Source organism: Chelonia mydas, chromosome 12 (genome assembly GCF_015237465.2).
Source record: "Chelonia mydas isolate rCheMyd1 chromosome 12, rCheMyd1.pri.v2, whole genome shotgun sequence".
Lineage (NCBI taxonomy): Eukaryota > Metazoa > Chordata > Testudines > Cheloniidae > Chelonia > Chelonia mydas.
In genome coordinates, this window is record NC_051252.2 from 34050488 (window position 1) to 34072384 (window position 21897).

General features: G+C 41.1%; 1 protein-coding gene across 1 annotated transcript; it reads right to left on the reverse strand.

The window, feature by feature from the left end:
- Positions 1-2418: 2418 nt before the first annotated feature.
- KCNG4 (potassium voltage-gated channel modifier subfamily G member 4) lies at positions 2419-20898 on the reverse strand. The gene is made up of 2 exons (XM_007059272.3): positions 20016-20898; positions 2419-3741 (listed from the first exon to the last, which is right to left on the reverse strand). Exons 1-2 carry the CDS (start codon positions 20763-20765, stop codon positions 2956-2958), a joined length of 1536 nt encoding a protein of 511 aa, XP_007059334.2. The 5' UTR covers positions 20766-20898; the 3' UTR covers positions 2419-2955.
- Between the last annotated feature and the right edge of the window lie 999 nt (positions 20899-21897).

A 21897-nucleotide genomic window follows, 5' to 3' on the forward strand; every position in this document is an offset into this window, starting at 1 on the left:
CCCAGACCAAGCTATAGGATGAGATCAATTAGAGATAGAAATGTATCTTAAGGCCCTAGCATGGAAACACACGCTTCAGCGGAATCATGTGAGTAATCCCTACTTCTGTTCAACAGATGTATACTTCATTGACTTCAGTAGGACTTACCTGTGTGCTTAAGTGCTGAATTGAGGCTTAGCTCATTGGGACCTTTGACTGAGCATGATATAGCCCCTTGACAAAGGACGCATCAGAAATTAAACCGATATGACACTTGACATCAACAAAAAGGCCATGCACTTACCTGGTTATTTAATTTTTTTAGAATAATTTTGCTGGGCTGGTTATGCACTTGATCATGTTGAAATAATTTTTAAACCGATAAAAACTACTAATTTAAGAAAGAAAATCAATGGCATTGACTAATTATATATGTTTCCAGAGAATACCAATGCTTTAATGTAAATGTGTATTTCACAGAGGTATATACTCTAAAGCAACGGTGCCCAAACTTTTCCTGTCAGGCCCCCCCCTTACCAATAATGGAATCTGTCTGCGTCCCCCTCCTTTATTGCACAGTTGGCTCAGCAGAGGAGCTTGGGCTGAAGGCAGAGCTGGGGGCTGAACTGGGGATGGAAGAACAGCTGGTGTTAGAAGCGGAGCTGGCCTGGAAGTGGAGAGGGAATGAGGACAGAGCTGGGCAGGGGGCAGAGCGAAACTGTGGCCGGAGCAGGGGATGCTGGCCCAGGCTCTGCTGCATGCCCCTCGCAGTTTGGGGACCAGTGCTTTAAAGACTTGCTGGCAGGTAGGACAATATGGGTTAGCTTAGTTACAGATAGAAATCAGGTGGATAGAGGTATAAAATAGGGCAGAATTTGGTTCAGTGTGTGAAATAAGTTTAAATGCCTCAAATACAGTATCTTCATGCCCTGATTATGTTGGAGCATCAGATCTCTGACCTGCTGAGTTTTCTTTGTTTTAGGTCACAGGGTCAAACGCCGGACAATACAGGACATAATTCCAAGTCATGTATCCCTCTCTCAGCTCATTGCAATGATAAATAATCCTGGTTGTGGTTTACTATTTATAAACAATGAGGCAGTTAGGATAAATACAGGCCCAAGTTCTCAAATATCCATATGAAGGATGAGCCACACAGAATGTGTAAACACCCATTGCAGTCACATAACACTGTATTTGCACGTTTGTATGTGCAAATAAGGTGATTGCATGTGCAATTTCCTGAACAATTATATGTTTACAATGAATGTGAATGCACTGGGGCTTTGTCCTGCAAAGTACGGCGTGAGATTGGAGCTTTGCAGTGGTGCATATATAACACAGCCGTTTGAAAATTTGGACCATAATATTCACTTTCATGGGACTTTAGTAAGATTTTAAAAAACACAGTAATTTAGACTGCCAGTCAGGTCTGAAACTTAATTAATTTAGGCTTTGATTCAGTAAGGTACTTAAATATATACTTAACTTTAGGTAAGAGACTAGTCCCATTGAAGCCTATGGGAATGTCTATAGGACAAGTTAGTGCACAGCAAGCCAGGGTGTGCTGGCCATGTGGACACTGCTACCATGCACCAAAAGTTCCCTCGTGCGCTTTGTGCAACAGCAAAAGGTCAAACACACAAGGGAACTTTTAGGGCCTACGTGGACAGTTAGTGTGAGGCATGCTAGCGTGCTGTAAATTTATGCCCCAGCTTGCTGAGTACTAACTCATTGTGTAGACAAGCCCTACATGTAAGTACCATGCTGAACTCAGGCGTTAGTTCATAAAGTTAGGCCCCACACTTTAAATTAGGTCCCAATTAATTTAATTCAGAGCATCTAAGAAGTTAGAATTGCAAAAAACTGTCTAGGCCATCTAGATTATCCCATGAGGTAACATTGAGGCTTATTACATATGTCTAGTGCCTTGACCTGTCTGGATCTAAATGTCCCAAGTGACGTGTCCACAATTTTCTGTAGGAAACCAAACCAAATACCTTTCTGGAAATGTTTCCTGATGTTCAACCAAACCCTTTTCTGTTTAATCCCCTCATTCCTATCTACACCCATTGTCCCATCCTAAATAATTCATTTCACTGTTTCTAAATATTCAAAGGGCATCAATATCAGAGTGCTATCGTGTCTGCCAGATTTATTTTTAACCTTTCTTACATGGTGGCACACCATCACCCTCCAATAAACAGGATAACATTGATTCCTCTCTTTTAGTCACTAAGCTTTTTTAATTCTTTCGTCATTATCTGAGTCGAGTACATGTAAGAAAAAAGCCTGAAAACTTTTTGTATCTAGTGTGAAATGTTTACAGATGGCAGATTGAAATTGCATTTTAACCAAAGTCTTTTATGGGATTATGTAAATCATTTACAGTAGCAGTGCAATTCTTTACTTATAGATAGATCATGTAACTGCAGAACGAGCTTTAAAAACTTTTATTTTAGCTTGTTGGTGCCTTTGGACATAGATATGTATTGATATCAAGGACTCTTTTATATACCAATTGATGAGCATTGTAAAAAGGGCAATGATGTGTAGCCCTACAAGAATCCATTCTAATGCTTGGCTCCAGGTGTTAATTGCAAAGAACACTGGAAACTCAAAGGCAAACAAAAGAACAATTGTTATTTAGGCCAGCAAAATTCTGCTTGCTACTCATTCAGTGTTAGAGATTCAGCTGGATATTTTTTATGATATAGACAAATTTGGACTTTATCATTAGTTTTATCAATAAGAAGAGAATGGTAGTGCTTAATAAATATCTCTTATTGAATAACCCCTGACCTTTGACTTCCTTAGTCAAAGTGATGTAAGACTAAGTCCATAGTGATGTATTGTCAGACTCCATTTGGCTTGGTCAATTTATTATACCCATTTCAGCAATTGCATTGCACATGATAAGTCACATGTTGTTGCTTTGCTTTATTCATGTACTTAAAGACATTTTGCAGCAAGCCTTAGTTTCCTCTGTAAATGTACTTAATCGGTGACATTGGCACCTCTGAAATCAAACTGTCTGTCTCATTGAAGGTATCAGATTCACCGGAGTGATTGGTGCTTTTTATCCTGTTTAGCCGGGACTGTAATCTTTCATGTTGTTTTCTCAACTCTGAATAGGAATGGGAGAAAGTGTGGAATATCGAGGTTGCTGGGAAAGCCATAATTAGAATCCCACTGAGGATGCTACTCAGAGCCACCATCTGGCCTGGGACACTTCTTGGTACCATATCTCCATATCCCACAGTGGTCATTGAGATGATAGCCCACCAGTATGAGGCAGGAATGCTTGTAAATTCAAGGACCTTCCCAGATTCATTCTCAGCCAGGTAGACCAGGGGAGAAAACAGGGTGACAGCCACACACAAGAAGAGCAAAAGCAGGCCAAATTCTCGGGTGCACCTTCGAACCGTGAGCCCCAAAGTCTGCAGGCCTAAGGAGTGCCTGGCAAGGCGCATTACATACAAGATCTTCAAGGCACGTAAGACTCGTAGCACCAGTCCAATCTTCTCCAAATATGAGTTGCTGCTCGGCCTCTCGGCCTCCTCACTTGGCTCGTCATCTACCACTATGAGGGAAACATAATAGGGTGAAATAGCCAAGAAATCAATGATATTTAGGGGGCCTTTGAAGAAGTGACACTTGCTCTTCGCCTGAATGAATCGGAGGCAGAGCTCCAGCGAGAACCAAGCCACACAGATGGTCTCGATGACAAAGATGTAATAGCACTTCTGAGAACATTCACCCTGGCACAAAACAAACAGAAGGTCAAATAAATGAGCAATCTCTGAACTGACATCAGAAATCATTAAAGAAGAAGAAATGTGCATCTTCATGAGCGTACTGGTATTGGGGGGAAACAAACGCAGCAAATAGCTACTTCTATAGCAGCCATGTTACATTCTGTTAAAAAGCTATTCAAGTGAACTGGTGTTGTTTTAATTGTATTATTCTTATGAGTCTGAATGGATGAAATTTATCTTTGTGCAAAGGCCCAGCACAAGGCAAATGGACTATTTAAATCCCACTTAAGCCCTGAAAATAGAAATTAATTGAGACTTAAATGGTGCATAAGTCTGAACAGAAGTAAATTTAACCCTAAGTGAGGGATTATTTTATTGATGTTCTGGTTCTCTTTCTGCTCTGTGTGTAAAGTGCTATTCAATCTGTGGTGACTGCACAGAACTAGATAATTTGATGTAACGAAGGGAAATAGTTCAGGGATGTAGAAGACTTACTAGGTCATTTAGACCTTGCCCCTAGTTGTGCCCTAGTATGAACCACATCTTTTCTTTCAGTGTCTGCAAGTATGCTATAAACATTCAAATCAAAAGGAAGATTAAATTTTAAAAAACACTCATCCAGCAGGTGCAACATACCAATGGAGATTTCTGTTCTAGGGTTGAGGTCACATGATACCAGTGCTATCTTCTGAGCCGCTACATCAAGACAGTTATGCAAACGTCAACTGCCATGGGCTGTGATGGATTCACTATTTCCCTTGTCCCCGGCTGAGCCTAAAAATGTTATTTGTTCAACCTGAAGGCAAGAGTCAAACACAACTTGCCTCCCCCATCCCCTCAGTCACTTAGGAATTGGATAAACTTTAGAAAATGCCACGTACATGAGAAACCACACTGGGCACTTCACCTCAGTGATAAGAGAGCCAAACACTGGGTCTTCTGGCAAAGTCCGGATGATCAGAAAACCATCCAGTGGTCACAGTGCGTCAGAGCCTCAGCTGGTGTAAATCAGCATAGTTCCATTACCTTCAGGTCCACCATTGTCTATGTAATTAGAAGAATTCACTGGGCCATAGCAAATTGACACTAAACTGGATAATAATCAGCATGACTCAGATCCTCAAAGATATTTCCATGGGAGTTAGATGCCTAAATATCTTTGAGGATCTGGGTCCATATTGCTCTCTCTCTCTCCCGAATGCTCCATAGTACCCATCATTTGCTCTTGCCTTAAAATATGGTCCACCTGTCCCATAGATTAACACATTAAAATCCTACACCTTGGGATAGTAAATTAATATGAAACCTGCTCTTGATGTTTGACTAAAACTGAAATGTTCATTTAAATATTGTGAATAAACCTCTGGAAAACCACCATTGTGACAAAGACTCAAAAGACAAAGGGAATTGCATAATATTTCCACACCAGGATGCTATAACTGTTAAGGAACACATGCTTTGATGCATTATAGGCCTGATGCAAATCCCAGTCAAGTCAGCAATGGGTTTTGAAGCAGGGCCCATACATTTTTCGTTACTGAATAGATATTCAAAATGAAGGCATCTCAAATGCATTAGCTGTGCAGTCCTTGGGGGGATAAGAATTCTATTCTTTCCCCATAAATCCAGGATGGTTTTCTATATGAGAACAGGAGTAATGGGTTAGTAAAATACTGTTGTCATCATCAGTTGAAATTTCATGCTGGGATTACACTAATTAGATTGCCAGGGAGGCTGTAATTACGGACCCAGGGGAGTAGCAAGGGGATGCTAGGGAGCAATAATTTCAGCTAATGTTGTTAAGAGGCTTGAAAATTAGACTGAAATATCTGCTGCTCAGGGCTAGATTGTGGCTGCCCTTTTGTGGGTGCAGAAAGGCATGGAGAAAGTCCAAAGAATCTTATTTTCCTTTGCACCTGCTGCACAAGGGCCAGCCACAATTGCATGCTCTATGCTCAAACATAGTTCCTTGGTAACACCCCTAAAAGATCATGGAGAGGTAGGAGGACCATCTACAGAGAGGATCATGAGCTGTACCTGTCTAATGGGTAGCACAGTGGCCATGATTCTTTTGTGGGCCAGTGAGAAAGGGGAGGAACGGAGCCCAATCCCAGAACACTCTCAGGGGACGTGTAGCATGTGAACCTGTGACTTTGGGACACAGTCTGGCCAGAGTGGGACAGTGATTCCAAGCTTAAGAGCTCACCATGTGGTTTGAGTTTGGAGGAAACTTAGTGAGAATAAGATCACAGAACTTTCCTCCCCTGAGCTGCCTGCTCGGAGATTGCCCTTGAAGGAGGTGTCCTGATGCTTGGCTCTAGAATAAGCAGTTTGGGTTTTATCTCTAGCTTCAAGATTTAGTCTTGAAAGCAAGCACCTCAAAAGATAATGAGGAATCTGCACCCTTTGTTTTATTCATAGGGGATCAGATTTTAGCCTTATTGAAGTCAGTGCCATGGACTTCAATGGGCTGCGCATTATGTATGGAGAGTTTGCTGACTTAGCTTGATGTAATTGCTCATAATCAGCAGTCACAGTATGCAGAGTTCTCTTTCTCCAAGATGGAAATTATTCTTTCAGCACAGCCTGTACTTTGTCTGCCTGTGGTCACTCTAATGACTTGTGAATTATTCATTATTTTCAGGCGTGATTTAAAATTTTTGCTATCTGGGCTGAATTACAAGTACATCAGCTACTTCATTTAGCTTTGTACATTTGGGCTTGTGTGCCAAATGGAGGAATATTACCTAAGATACAATAAAGCCTTCCAACAGGGTGCTTGTTTTGAGATTCCACATCTCTCTGTCAGGCCCCTCAGCCTTCATGAGTCTCCTCTACCAGGAAACCACAGGAAAAGAAGTCTTTTTGCCAAGAATTTTAGCCATAAAACAAAACGGTCTAAGCTGCCTCCTGGTGAAATTTTCAGGTACAATTTCTTCAGAACTGATTAGTTTATTTCACCCCACACCTTTTGTTACCCTCTTCTCTCTCCCCCAGTCCCCCCTCCCCCCGCCAGCCAGCCAGAGGTAGATAACTTACGTCTGCTTTCTTCCTTTGAAAGCTGAATGATCAGCTTCCCAAACGCACTATTACCAATTTCAGTGGGAAATAACCTTCTACTTGTACATACTAGGAAATCTTACTCTGCTTTTTTTATTTCTGCCACGACTTATCTGAGACTTATCGGACATAAAACTTTCTCTTGAGTAGAACAAAAAAAAAAGACAAATAATATAAAATAATAATTCCACACTCTCCATCACTGTGTTGAAAGCACGCCTTTCCCTGCTTCAAACAGTCTATTGAAATAAAAGATTTATTGTTTACTTATTTAGCCAATTTATATAGTATATCTGCAAAAAAAAACCCAACCTCTAAGCAAATGCTCAAAAAATATTAAAATACATACACATTATATGCTTCCTGAAAATAAAATCTGTCTAGTTGGCTATCTAGAAACACAGGATGAAACCCTGGCCCTATTGAAGTCAATAAGAACGCTCCCATTGACTTCAGTGGGAAAATAATTTCACCCAGGGTCTCCATATGTGTGTTTTATATATTAGGACTATTTTTATATATTAGCCTATATATATTATGTTTTGGATATAATATTCCCCCCTACCATCAATCTTTCTAGGGTTCAGTAGATGACAGTCCTATTCCTGAGCTTCTCATTAAAACAAGACTAACATCAAAACTCTAAAGCAGCAAATGTCAGAGGAAAAAAATAGGAATTAAGTATCAAAGCCAATTTCAGCTCCTCCCAGTGACTTTCTCAAAGCATCTCATATTCTGCTTATGATTGTTACCAAGAGAGTATGGAAAATGGCACATCCCAATGGTCCTGCACTATGAAATGATAACATGTGCGCAGATATAAGTCTCCTGTAGTGTAGATTAAGTAAAATGTCAGTTGTCTGGTAGCACGGGACAAGGGAAATGATGATAAATTCCTAGTTTCTCCAGTGCTTTGTAGGGCACTGTTGAAAGAAAGTTAAAAAATATACTTCCAATATGTACGGTTAATGAACATTCCCATAGATAAGGAGAGAGAGTTATAACAGAAAATACTAAAATAATAAACAGGAGTTTTGGAAGAGTTATAAACTCTCCTGCTTCAGAGCATAAACCAAACTCTAACTAATGGGGACTAGGAAGAATTTTTTTCTATGGGCAGGTTATTCCATAACTGCCCACTGCAGGGCTTCTTACACATTCCTCTGAAGCATCAGGTACTCGCCTGATTGACGATGAGCTAGTGGACTAAATTGACCACTGGTCTGACCAGTATGACAAGAATTTGTGCAGCAGAGTGTGTGTGCATGTAATGTATCGAGGAGCAGCTTCCTAATTCCACATGAAATAGTCATTCCTTGCAAAGTTTCTTTATGTTAAAGAGTAGAGGATTTCACTTGTTACGTTATTTATCATGGCCATCAATTTCTTTGTTTTGTGATAAGGTAGAAAGATGTTTCACAAGCCCAGTACCTAAGGGGTTAACCCAGACCCTTGCCTTTCACTTGGGTGTTCGGGGTGGGGCTAGGAAGGTGAGGAGAAAGGGGTGTTGGAGAAACTGTTGGGAAACTGGAAAGGTCTTTAGCAATTGGGGCTCCCTCTTCTGAGTAGTTGAGTGGCCTGAGAAAAGAAACTGAAACTCTGCTGCTGTTGAGAGCAGTATTTTTCTTTCCAGGCTCGTGGTTTTATCCATCGGCCTACATTTTTATTCAGAACTTTTCTTAAGAACACAAGAATGGCCATACTGGGTCAACCCAATGGTCCATCTAGCCCGGTATTCCGTCGTCTGACAGTCACCGGTGCCAGATTCTTGAAAGGGAATGAACAAAACAGGTGAGCCATCCCCTGTTGTCCGAGTCCCAGATTCTGGCAGGTGGAGGTTTAGAGACACTCTGAGTATGGTTGCATCCCTGACCATCTTGGCTAATAACCATTGATGGACCTATCTTCCATGAACTTGTCTAATTCTTTTTCTGAACCCAGTTATACTTTTGTCCTTCACAGCATCCCCTGGCAACGAGTTCTACAGGTTGATTATGAGTTGTGTGAAGAAGTACTTCCTTTTGTTTGTTTTAAACTTGCTACCTATTAATTTCATTGGGTGACCCTTGTTTCTTCTGTTATGTAAAGGGGTAATACTTCCTTATTCACTTTCTCCACACCATTCATGATTTTATAGACTTTTATCATATCCCCCTTAGTCGTCTCTTTTTTAAGTTGACCATTTCCAGTCTTTTTAATCTCTGCTTGTATGGAAGTATTTCTATACCCCTAATCATTTTGTTGCCCTTATCTGCAATATATCTTTCCAATATATCTTTTTTGAGATGGGGCAGCCAGAACTGCATGCAGTATTCATGGTGTGGGTGTACCATGGATTTATACAGTGGCATTATGATATTTTCTGTTTTATCTGTTCTTTTCCTCATAGTTCCTAACATTTTGTTAACTTTTTTAACTGCTACTACACATTGAGCAGATGTTTTCAGAGAACAATCCATGATGACTGTAAAATCTCTTTCTTGAGTAGTAACAGCTAATTTAGATCCCATAATTATGGATGTGTAGTTGGGATTATTTTTCCAGTGTGCACAACTTTGCACTTATGAACATCAAATTCCATCTGCCATTTTGTCACCCAGTTTAGTGAGATTACTTTTGTAGCTCTTCACAGTCAGCTTTGGACTTAACTCCACTGAGTAATTTTGTTTCATCTGCAAATTTCGCCACCTCACTGTTCATCCCCTTTTCCAGATCATTTATGAATATGTTGTACAGCACAGGTCCCAGTACAGAGCCTTGGGAGACTCCGCTATTCACCTCTCGCTATTGTGAAAACTGACTATCCAATCCTACCCTTTTGTTCCTTCCTTTTAACCAGCTACAGATCCATGAGAGGAACTTCCCTCTTTCCCATGACAGCTTAGTTTGCAAAAGAGCCTTTGGTGAGGGACCTGGTCAAAGCCTTTCTGAACATCCAGGTACATTACATAAGTGGCTGAATTTTTCCCATGTCTATAAAACTTGATTGAAGACTTCTTCAATTTTGTTATGACCTTCCACCACAGGGAAAGAGCTGCATGATGTTATACAAGAGAAGGACCAGCAAAGTGTATGACAATCTATTACTATATTACTTAGTCTTGGACACTTTAAGTTGGAGGAGATGCGCTAAGAACTCCTGATGGTCTCTAAAAGTCCTATGATGATCTCTTTGTCTATGTTTCTTTGATTCTTTACTGAGGCTTTAATTAGTTAGAAGGGTTGCTGACAGTATTTTTATATTCACTTGCACAAGTTCTTTTCTCTGACTATTCCATGCTGGTCCAGCCTTCGGACACATGACCTCTTTAGTGTGACGTACACTGATCTAATTTTGAACACTGCTCTTCTTTTTAGTAACGAGCTTGGAGCAGTTTGTGTTGCATCAGTGGTGTGATATTCTGTCTTTCAATTGTGTTCACGCCTTATGAAAACTTAATTGGTGCAATCAGGTTTTTCTGTGAGGGAATAGTGTGTAGAGTTCAATTGCTATAGGAAAACTTTGCTCCTCTGGTGAGTGGTTTTACTGCAACTGTAGTTACAATTCACCTTGTCTGTTCAAATGACATAGAGTGCACCACCATGTCAGCTAACTTAAGAAGACCATACCACGCCAGGATAGAAATGAATATTGATAATGGACTTCAACTGAGTGAAGAGCCTCAAATCAGAGGCAGATTTACAGAAGCGATCCTGGTAATCACTAATAGTTTTCATGCTGAATGAAGTGGGGTGAAATGAGCCACTTGCAAGACAAAATAAACAAGACAAATTTCTGATTTTCTGAAGTACAAGAAGAGCAAATCACTATTATTTATCCTTCCTCCCTCCTTGTTTTATCTCATCAGCCTTGTTCATGTTGAGGACAGTGGCTTTAGGTGGTTTAAGCAATGAACACCTGACCAGGTGTATATTTTCAGATATCACATGGGCCAGGATATACTATTACTTGTAGAGTATTTTGGTAGCATATGCTGGTGTGTGGGTTATTTCAACAGCCTGTCCACCATTACAGAAAATAATATTTTCCAAGTAGGGTGGCCAACTTTCTCATTTGTGAAAACCAGACACTGAGCGCCAGAACCTCCCCCCGCCCACTGCTCTGCCTCTTCCCCTGAGGTCCTGCCCCTGTCCCCTTTCCTGCCCCCCACAGTCGCTTGTTGCTGTCTCCACCATCCTCCCCCTGCCAGTTGAGCAGGGCTCTAGGTGTGGAGGGGTGAGTGGGGCAGGAAGGGACAGGGAGAGATGCGCTCCAGGGGTGGAAGAAGGTTGAGTGGAGCGGGGCGGGGGAGGGAAAGCCGCGCTCGGAGCAGGACAGGGGTGTCGCCGGTACCTCTCTCCACTGGAGCCGTTGCTGAATGCTCCTCCAGGCGCCAGCAGCAACTGCTGCTCTTTCCCACCCCCTGATGGTGGAGGCCGGTTACTGCAGGTAACCAGATTTTTATTGTGCTGACCAGGGCCGGCCCACAATATTTTGGGACCTGAGGCGGGGAGCTCAAATGACGCCCCCAATCTCCGTCACTTGGGCCAAAATTTTGAAACTCTGGATCCTAATGGCACTCCCCACCCCCAACACACACTCAGTCTGGCACCTGAGGCGGCCGCCTCAGTTCACCTTATGGTATGGCCATCACTGGTGCTGACTGGACACTGCCAGGTTCCCTTTTTGACTGGACATTCCGGTTGAAAGAGCATGTGCTCTTAACATGAGCTGCTAGAATATAGTCCTCGGTGACCCTATTTCCAAGCCATATATTGGAGATTCAAATCCTGCATTAGCCAAATGTATACAAGTAGCTTAATCAAGGCTTTGAAACTGTGACCTACAAAGAAGATTAACAATATTGTTATTTTGGAAACCAAGGAGCCTCGAGTGCTTTACAAAGAATGAATTAATCAGAACACCCAGTGTGGAAAATATTGTTATTCCAGTATTACAGACAGGGATACGACTTGCTCATCATCACACAGCAAGTCAGTGGCAAAGTCAGGAACTGAACCCAGAACTCACACAACCCACACAGATGATGTAGGTATCAGACCTGTCCCTCCTCAGTTAACGGGGTTATTAGTATTCCACAGTCAGAGTTATAGGGCTTCGCATTTTGTGAAATGCGGTAGGCACAAGATTCATTAGTATCCTGCAGAATACCATAATCCAACCACATGTGCTTTGAAATAGCACAAAATCAGTGTGAGTGAACCCAGAAGAGTTTGTGTTTGACTGTTTACAGTAGCCCAAATTCAAACTCATACTGAAGGATAAGGGGGTCTGCCTGGATGAGTGTATTAGAAAATGGTTGGCTTTGCTTTGCGGCATGTGCTCTTAACATGGGCTGCTGGAATATGGTCCCCGGCAACAGATCAACACAGCACTGCAGTGTGGTGAAGCAAGGTCACTACTCAAACATCTGCTAAACTTATCTTGGCACATGCAGATTTTGTTTGGCAGATTCAAATGTGGCCTATTACTGCCCATTTCCTCCCTTCAGCCTTACACGCAATTACATGGATTGAGGTCAGTGTCCGCTAAGACACCGACAGATGGGAGCAGACAGCGTTGTTGCTGTAGGCTATTCGAGTTATAGTAGAATAGAACCTGCCTTCTGCCTGCTTGCACAGATTGATCATTATTCTAGCAGGGTTCATTTGCACAGCACTGTGGTCCACTCAGATGGAAATTATTCAGGCCTGTATTTAGAGGATTCAGAAGTATCTCTCGTAAGCAACCATAGGAACTTGCCACCTCATTTCCCCAGGCAACTTGCTTCTTGGGCCAGATTCAGCATCACCATCCAGCCTCGTCACCTCTCAGACAGCACAAAGGGCTGGATTCTGGCCATAACTTGACAGCAAAGTATTCCCCAGGTGGAGTGAAACTTCTCCAGTAGGGTAAAGCTGGGAAAATCAGCTCCTGCACCAGGTGTTCCAGCAACCTGTGTATAGGGGACATGTCAGAGGAAGGAGGTGTGTTGTGTGTGGGAAGAGATGGACCAGGACTGTGGCCTGCTTCTGCCAATCCTTCAGGGAACATACATCAATGGCATATATTATAGCAGCCCCTAAATTGCTCTATAATTTGGATTGGGCCATTGCAGAATCAGAGAGCCATAACCAGGCCCTTTCCCCCCCTTCTCCATGTGCTAAGCAGAGCTCAGATGCAGGAGAGAACTGAGACCTTTTGACTAGAAAATCAGAATTTGGAGATTCAGCATATGCACCATTCTGATTCTGTTTCTGATCTGGAGCAGCAGGAATCTGACTGCACTGCCGCAGGTACTGCTGAGTCACCATGCCGGCATTGCTGCCGCTGTTTGAATAATTAAACTACGCCCCGTTAAATCAAACGACACTCTGGGAGAACTTGAAAACTCCCTGTTATGGATGCAGTGAAATGAAAAGGTTGAATGCCTGTGGAAAGAAAGACTATAACCTATTTGCAGGACCGCTAGCTGTTAAAAACATTGTGTACTCTAGTCACACAGCGATCTCCCACCCAATTCAGCTTGAAAAAAAATAATCCGGACATCTGAAAACTACTGTTAAAACTAGTACAGGCTTCAGGTCCTTTAACAAGGCTCCAATGCGCTCAGGTAGTATAGATAATAAATAATAATAGTGTTAATATTGGGTTTGTAGTAACATGGGCATTAGCCAATAAATCGAGATATTATGTTTGCATATGTACACAGTATGCTGTGCCTTTTATTGGGAACAAAACATTAAAATGGAAAAGTAATACTTTATTATTTTATATTAATTAATTTATAATCTTTATTATATTATTGTGTTTCTATATTATTCTATTCATGATCTTTATTATGTTATATTAACTAATTCATAATCTTGAGTCCTGAGTAAAAGTCTTGACAGACCTGTTTTGCTACAGACTTGCTGCATAAACTTGGGCAAGTCACTTATGCATGGAAACACAGAGTCCCGCAGCTGTTCAATGGAACTGTGATAGCACTGCCCATAGCTGGCAGAGTATAAGAATAAATATGTTAAAAATTTTCAGTGCTCAGACACTATGATGGTTGGGGGGCATATAAGTACCTAAGAAAGATCATGACTTGAAGGAGTGAATCTGACTTACACCAGCTGAAAGTTGGCCCTTCTGTTTCTGGGCCCAGAATATGAAGGATGGGAGGTCACTATGCAGGAATTATTGTATTTCAAGGAGCAAGCTTAGTGGAACTCACTTTTTAAACATGAGAAGCAGCATAGTCAAGTGGATAGAGGCCTGGAGTGGGGCTTATGTGATTGCTGTTTGACCTGGGACAAGTCACTTTCTCCCCACCATTTCTCCTCCTATTTCTTGTCTACTTAGATCGTCAGTTCTTCAGGGTAGTGGTTGTCTCTTATTATATGTTTGTGCAGTGCACAGACCAATGGGACCCCTAAACATGGTCGAGACTTCCAGATAACACTGTAAGTTAAAATAATACTGCTAAAAGAGGATGTTAACATTCCATGCACAATTTCAAAATCCATCCATAGTCTAAGCAGTATCTTTAGCATGCCTGAGATAGAACTGTAAAATCTCATTAGCAATGAAAGGCCGGATTCTGATCTCAGGTACACCAGGCTAAATCTGGAATTAACTTCACTGAAATCAATGGATTGAGAACTTTCCAAAACAATATATCATAATGGAGAAGGAATTTCACAGGTGTAAGATTAAGGAGTTTGTTACACAGAGGCATTATTGTCATAAAATTAGAGTTTGTGCTGGCTACTATTGACCTCTGTTTTTGGAAAGGTCTAACATGCAAGAGGAGATGCCTATCACTCCAAAGGAGGTAGCCATTACACAGTTATTCCTGTTGAAATTACTCAGACTACTTGTGTGAGTAAAGTGAACTGGATTTGGTCCTACTGTAGGTATCTGCAAACTTCAAAAACACAAAAAAGGTCCCCTAGAAAGCATGTTTATCCAAATAGAATGCATGTGATAGCATACAGAATTTGAACTGATTGGGTGCTAATAACAGCTGTGTGATCCACCAGAGTCGAGTGAGAAGTCAAGGGACTACTGTAATACTGTTGGGAAATAGCCAAGACTGGCCTAGTGTAAGGCAAACTAATAATTGTTCCTCCTGAATATTGGACCTGTACTACTGGCCTGAGTAGCCTGGGCTATTTCAGTGTAAGAAGGTATAGTGCGTTTATAGGCAAGAGACTGAGTAGTGGAGTTATTAACCCTGACAATACAAATAGTTGGTCTTTGATTTTCTTCTTTCCCTTCCCAATAAGGTCAATAAATTGTCTTTTCACCTGTGTGGTAAAAATCCTTCAACTGCTCAAGATGTTTTTTTCTCTATAGTTTCCTCTAGATTCTAGGGACATTTTCAGTATGATTCATACAGCATTCAAATATCACAAACCAGGGCCCCAAAATACTTGATAGGTTTCAAAATCATTAGATTTTACCAAATAATGGTTTGGAGGCTCTTTTTATTTGCCCTCTGGTTTGGGGGTCTTTATGCTGCACAACTTGGGAAAAGGCAGACTACCTTGAGAAAGCTTGGACTCCACATCCAGGATGGAGCCTATGTTTGGGGGCTGTGTTGCCTGCTTTTGTTAACTTTAGTTTTCTTTTCTGAGGAAAAGGCTTTGCTGCATCTTTTCTGCTTAATCATCCCACATCTCCCCCGACTCTTCAAAAGAAACTTCCACTGGTGTCCAGTTCAAAGCAGATCCTTTCCCTAATCAAGCACTTCTATAGTGGTTGGATTCCATTCTGGTCACCTCTTTTATCTTTGGATTAGCTACACTCTTTATCTCCGCAGCCTGCTGAAAACTGTGCAATGACCATTATGGTGACTTTTCTGTCTCTCAGGTCTTTGGGTTTGAATTATAACCCTGGAGCAGAACCCTTTACTTGTCTATAATGGATTGAGCTAACCCCCTTTATCTGAACAGCCACTGCTCACTTGGGAAATTTTGAATCTGTATTTTATGGCTTGTGTCTGCCTGCTCTACATCATCTACTTATCTGCAGCACAATTCTCTTTCTTCCCAACTCTCGTAAGGAAGTGCCACATCTACATCTGTGCACCTCTGTTGGGATTATTTCATTTTGTACACTCATAGATGACATTATGGGACAAATTTCCAGAAGCCTGCATGATCAAAGTGCATATAAAAATACAGATATTTGCATGTCTATGAGTGCCTTTTCCATAACTGCATGTGCACTTGTATTAACTGTTTGCACAAATGATCCAATTTGTCCTTGGGCCATTTTATACTCTTTCTTCTGATTATAAATTAAGACCAATTGTGACAGCTACCATCTTGCCCAATAAACCATGGATTAAGCCAGGAACCTCGAGTCTAGAGCAATAAGCTTGTGTCTCTACTTCTTGAACTAAAGATTCAGTTCTCTCTACTGGGGGGCTCTAACAGACTCATATCCTTTGTGGTCTGGGTACACTGGGGGACTCATAACACTAACCAGTGGGTTACATAAAGTATATACAAATTGTATGTCCTTCTCTCTGTGTCTTTCATATTTCCAAGGTGCTTATAACTGGGTGTCTAAGTATTGCTTGAAATACCCATGGGAATTTACATGGCATTTATTGTTCTTGTGGGCAAGCCCTAACACAGAATGAATCAGGGTCTTCATTTTGGCCATGCCTCAGAAGGGGGTTACAGGAAACACAAACTCCTAATTTTCTCTTCCTCATTTGTCTTTAAGTGGGATCTGTGCCTTGACGACAGTCCTCCCCTCCCTATTGCTACATTTCTGTAGAAATGGCCACCTTCCTTCCTTCCCTCTCTCCTGTTACTATGGCAGCTGGGCTTCCCTGATGCAGATGCTTGTTACTTGGCTGAGTGCCACATCTCTCAGCAGAGCCCGAGTTTTCGCTTTCCCTTTGGTGGCAAGTTGTTCTGTTTGTTCTTCTTCTGCTTGCCCAGGCAGCCCGTTTCTGGGATGCTTAGCTGGAGCGAGAAGGGAATGTTACTGCAGAGCATGCAGTGCCGAGACAGCCAAACCCTCCGACAGAAGTCAAGCTCACCTTGTATTATTCTCCCTTCTCTTTTTGCTTTCTTCCTTCTTCAGGCACTGGAGAGCAGCCCATTCTGACACTATGGAGTGTGGTTGGGATGCTGAAAGGAGCCTGGAGAGGTACATGTGGCAACAGAGGTAAAATCTTTCTTATTGCTATCTTGGAAGCAATACACCCTCCTTCCTGGGTTACTGACATGGGGGAATTGACCCTTACAATACCTTTCAGCAAAGTTCTGGTCAGATGTGGGTCCAAGCCAAAACCCCAGAACTGAACAGCCCTCAACTTTGGACTGTTTTGAATTCAGATCTGGATCTGAACGTTGCTGCTGGTCAAGACCGGAAACCTGATTCAAAGAGCTGCACTCATGTAGTCAGTGGAAAGAAGCAAATCACATGACCTTTGTGTCTAGTCCGAGCAGCAAGAATTTCACATTCTGAATGCTCATCTGAAGCTGCTGGTGAACATACCCCCACTAGGCACCCTTTACCGAAGTCATGCGGGGAATACTTTTGAATAACAAATACATTCAAGAAAATTGTAAATTGTGGGTGGATGAGTCACAGCGACAACCAAGAAGCTACATTTCTTGACTACATTACTTGCTATGAGTTACTTGCCAAGCTCTAGATAAGACACTGTTCTGAGGCCCCCCAGAAAGGAGACCTTCGGTGCTGCAGCGCTTTAGGCATATAGGGTCAGTTCACAGCCTCATAGAAATGACAGAAGGAAAATACTTATTAGATCCTGTAGTCTGTCCCTCCACAAGCCAGGTCAGTTCACCACCATACATTCTCAAGTGCTTTGCCAATCTTGGTTTAAATTGAGTCAAACAATGGGATTATTATAACTTTGTACATGGTCCCTAGAATGCTATTACACAGTCTAATAGATTCTGATATTGAGACGGGAAATGCTGTAGTGCTTGAATGTAGGCACTATTTACACTGACAGGAGACGTTCTCCCATCAGAGTAGGTAATCCACCTCTCTGAGAGGCTGTAGCTAGGTTGATGAGAAGAATTCTTCCATTGACCTAGCGCTGTCTACACCGAGGATTATGTTGGTATAGCTAAATCTTTCAAGGTGTGGATATTTCAAACCCCTAAGAGACACAGTTCTACCAATGTAAGTTCCCAGTGTAGACCAGCCCTAACTTTATCCTTTGCTCAACTTCACCCCATTACTCCCACTTCCCCTGCAGACTCTTTCTCAAATACTGCAGCATCTATGAATGGATAGAATTCTATGATTCTATATTATTTATGTCTTAATCCCAACTTTTTAAAGTGTCTACACATTAAAAACCTGACTATATATAAAAAAACCTATGCTCATTAACACAGCTCTATTTTATAGAACACTCTGGCTGCAGAAAGGCTACTACATATTACTACCAGCTACATTTGTACCCCTCTGCTCAAAATTCTTGCCTTCTAAAGATAGGGTTAATTTTTAAAAATGCAGCAAATTAGACCGAGTTGAGATCTGATACACCAATTATGTGTTTTTTATATTTCTTTAAAAATACTTAGACAAGAGTTCTCTTGTTTTATGTTTTAAATTTGAGATAAAATATGCATCATGCTCTTTTTTAGGAACAAAGTTAATAGGAAGCAATATTTCCCATAGAAGTCTTTGTGTTCATTTTGCTTATAGCCATAAAAACATGCTCTGTGTTTAAGCTGCATCTTGGAAAAGGCACTGAAACATCTTAACAATTTTGACTTCAAAATGCAATAGCTTTGGGAGGCTCTTAGATACTCAGAGATATTACTGAAGGGATTCAAACTTTTTATATAAATGTAAGTAGAAATTCAAGGTTATATAGAACAGGAAATGATCTTTTTAAATCCCAGTCTTCTGTGCAATCCTTAGCCTTATTGAAAGACATCAAATATCATGACATATCTTTGATGTGATTGCATTCTGTGCCTTCCTGAATTACTACTTTGACAATAAAATGACACAGCATATTGTGCAATAAATGTGAAAATGGTTTAATTAAGCCATGCACAATAAACTGATAAACTTATCTATGGAATCAGTGGGGAAAAAATGAATGTGGCTTGTTTCATTTAATCTTGGTGTCAGTATTTTGAAAAGTGTCACGTTACTTTCAGAATCAATTTGTGGAATACAGCATGCGGAAGAATTCACTGGTAGTTTGGATGTTATTATACCTAAAATCACATTACATTCTCATCTCCATTTCTTTTCTTATTAGAATGACAGATCTTTAAAACATTGAAAGTTTCTCCCGCATATGATATAAGTTTGATTTTATTTGCCCTGAATTATTTTGGGAGATGTGTTTGGAGAGGGTTTATATGTACTTAATAGGTTAAAATTTCAGCCACACTTTAATAGTGTTTCTGCAATTTTTGTGTGTGCCAAATGCAGGGTACTACAGACACAAAACTTGTGCATCCATTTTGGAGGCAAACTTTGAAACTCCACTTCTGTGGTGTTGGTTGTTTGTTTGTTTGTTTGTATATCATACTGTGTTATCATTGTACAAAATGTAACACAATATTGTTCTGGAAAAATTATTTCAAGTCTCCTAAAATAATAACTACATCAGAGTTGATCTAGTTATCACAACAGAAGACAACTTGCTATTTTTAAAAATAAAGATGCCAGGGGAAAATATTTCTTTCACTAAGTCCGATTGAAATATTGCTGATAACCAGAGTGATCCTATGGTAGGATAAAGCATGTGGTAGATGAAACTCTGCTATGACTGAGTGTGAGACTCCTGCTAGCAGCAAATAAAATAACTTTTGTTAACAATGCTTTCCTAAGCTGTGGGTAAGGTGGGGGGAATGCTGTGTTACAATGTTGAATACTCGGTATTTGCTAATTGCATGCATATTTGCTAACTGTATGATCTTAATTCTTTGATTCCATTCAGAAAGCCTTTTCTATATCTCTGGCTGGCAAGCACTACAAAACTTTGTTTAATTCTTTGTGACTGAATATGACTTTGAAACTGATACAAAGTCAGTTTCAGGAGTTATTTCTATTTATAATAAATAATATACACAGACAAATTTTGATATTGTTTCCTGAGGATTTTCTCTGAGGATTGTTTTATATCTTTTTGTGATGCATGTTTAACAATGACAGGTTTGTTTCTTGTAACACTGTAGTAGGTTTATAGAGGGTTGTAATACTAGTTGAAAGGGGACTTACTTACCCTGTCTTCTTCGGCTCTTAAGTCCGGCATTGTGCTAACACAAAGGCTTATAGCTGTGGTGGCCACAAAGAGGATGGAGAGACAAGCAAAGACTTTTCCTGGGAGTCCTGACTGGGGATTTTCGACCATATCCCTGAGTTTGTTCATAAATTGTCCAAATTGTGTTTCCTCAACCAGGACACATGTGGTCTCCTTGCTCATTTGCATCTCTTCCTCCTTGTGCATCTCTGCCAGCTCCTGCAGTTTTTGAAACAGTTTTCGGAAGCAGCATTTCTCCAAGTTGGATTCCTCAATTCCCCAGTATCTCAGCTCCTCCTGGAATGACAAGGCACACATGTCTCGGAAGAGCATCAGCTTCCCTGCTGCTAGAAAGCTGACGATCATCCCAAAAGCTTTGGGATTCCGGTCGAAGAAGAACTCATGGGTGTCTTCATCATAATCATCACACAGCTGAATAATTTCATCGTAGCTGCTGCAAAACTTTAGCTTGCTTAGCCGGGTCAGTGGGAATTCGTCTAAAGTGCTCCAAGGCAGTAGGTATTTGATTCCTCCAACATTTATTATGATCTCCCTCTTCACATCAACAGTACAGAGCTGATCAGGGTGGTAAATCCTGCTGGCCCTTTGATAGTGGACCCCTTTGACAGAAGGGGTGTCAACAGAGATAGGGAATAGATGGCTCAAGGAACTACAAGAACCGAAGCTAACATTACTATAGTCCTGGTTGCTGCCTCCCGAGACAATAGGCATTTCTGAGAGCTCTCACTGGGACATCCGAAATGGCACCAGAGCAGGGTTAACTCTTCAACCTAAAGATGGGGGTAGAGGAGAGAAACATAGTAAAGGTTATTATGAGTTAAAAGGCATCACAGGCTACTTCCCCAAGACATTCACAAAGCGCGTGTGTATATAAGTCATACTGCGCCTCTTTTTGAAATCTGCAGCCTGTGAATCCCCTGTCATTAATTTTCTGGTAACACACACACACATACACACACACAGAAAAAATGAAGCCTTGTTCATTATTATTGCAGCACACTGGATGACTGCAAGTCATAAAGTGAACAGATCGGTCTCTTCCATTTGGAGCTCGTTTTCGTCACAAGCATGTCTTTGTATTTGCTAGCACTTGCTTGTCTCATGCCTCTGCTATTTCTATAAACACTTAAATATGTACCAGCTAAAGGAAGCTGCTTAATAGTTACTAAAGTTAGACTGGTCAATTACCCATCATCAGCTGGATGCATGGTTCTTCTAAATTGTTTTAGCTTGAAATGTACACAGATTGAAATTCCGCCTTCTCCTTTTCACTATGCTCCCTCCTTACCAACCTCTCCTGGGCATTTGTAAAGTACTTTTGAAGATAGAAAGGGTTATATAAATTATGAGTAGCCTTATTTATCCACCGCTGTTCATTGCAAATTACTGAGAGGACATAAGTAAAATTTGCCCAGCCAGAGAAAACTTTGGAGTATGCACAATCCCAGAGAGCAAAATATTATCCCAGTTTATGGGCTGATTTATAGTCTCCTAATAAAGAACAAAACCCTCTTTTTGTCCTTGATCTGTAACAATCATTAGCAACTAATCGCCTGAACCCACCACAACAATAAAAATCCCAAAGCAACTTCCCCAAAGTTACTTACCACCCTGACACAGGCTGCTTCCGGGTATCCTGCTCCCCTGCACACATGCTGCAAACTGAAGACTTTCCTCTGGTACCAGTTAGCAGAGAGACTTGGGCATATTTTAAGAGTAGTGATTACATGGAGAATCTCTATTGCACCCAGTAAATCTCAGTCCCTCCCCTCTCTCTCACTCTGTCCCCTGTGGAAGGAATATATCCATATATTGACCAGCAGTCCCTTTGCAAAAGGGCATC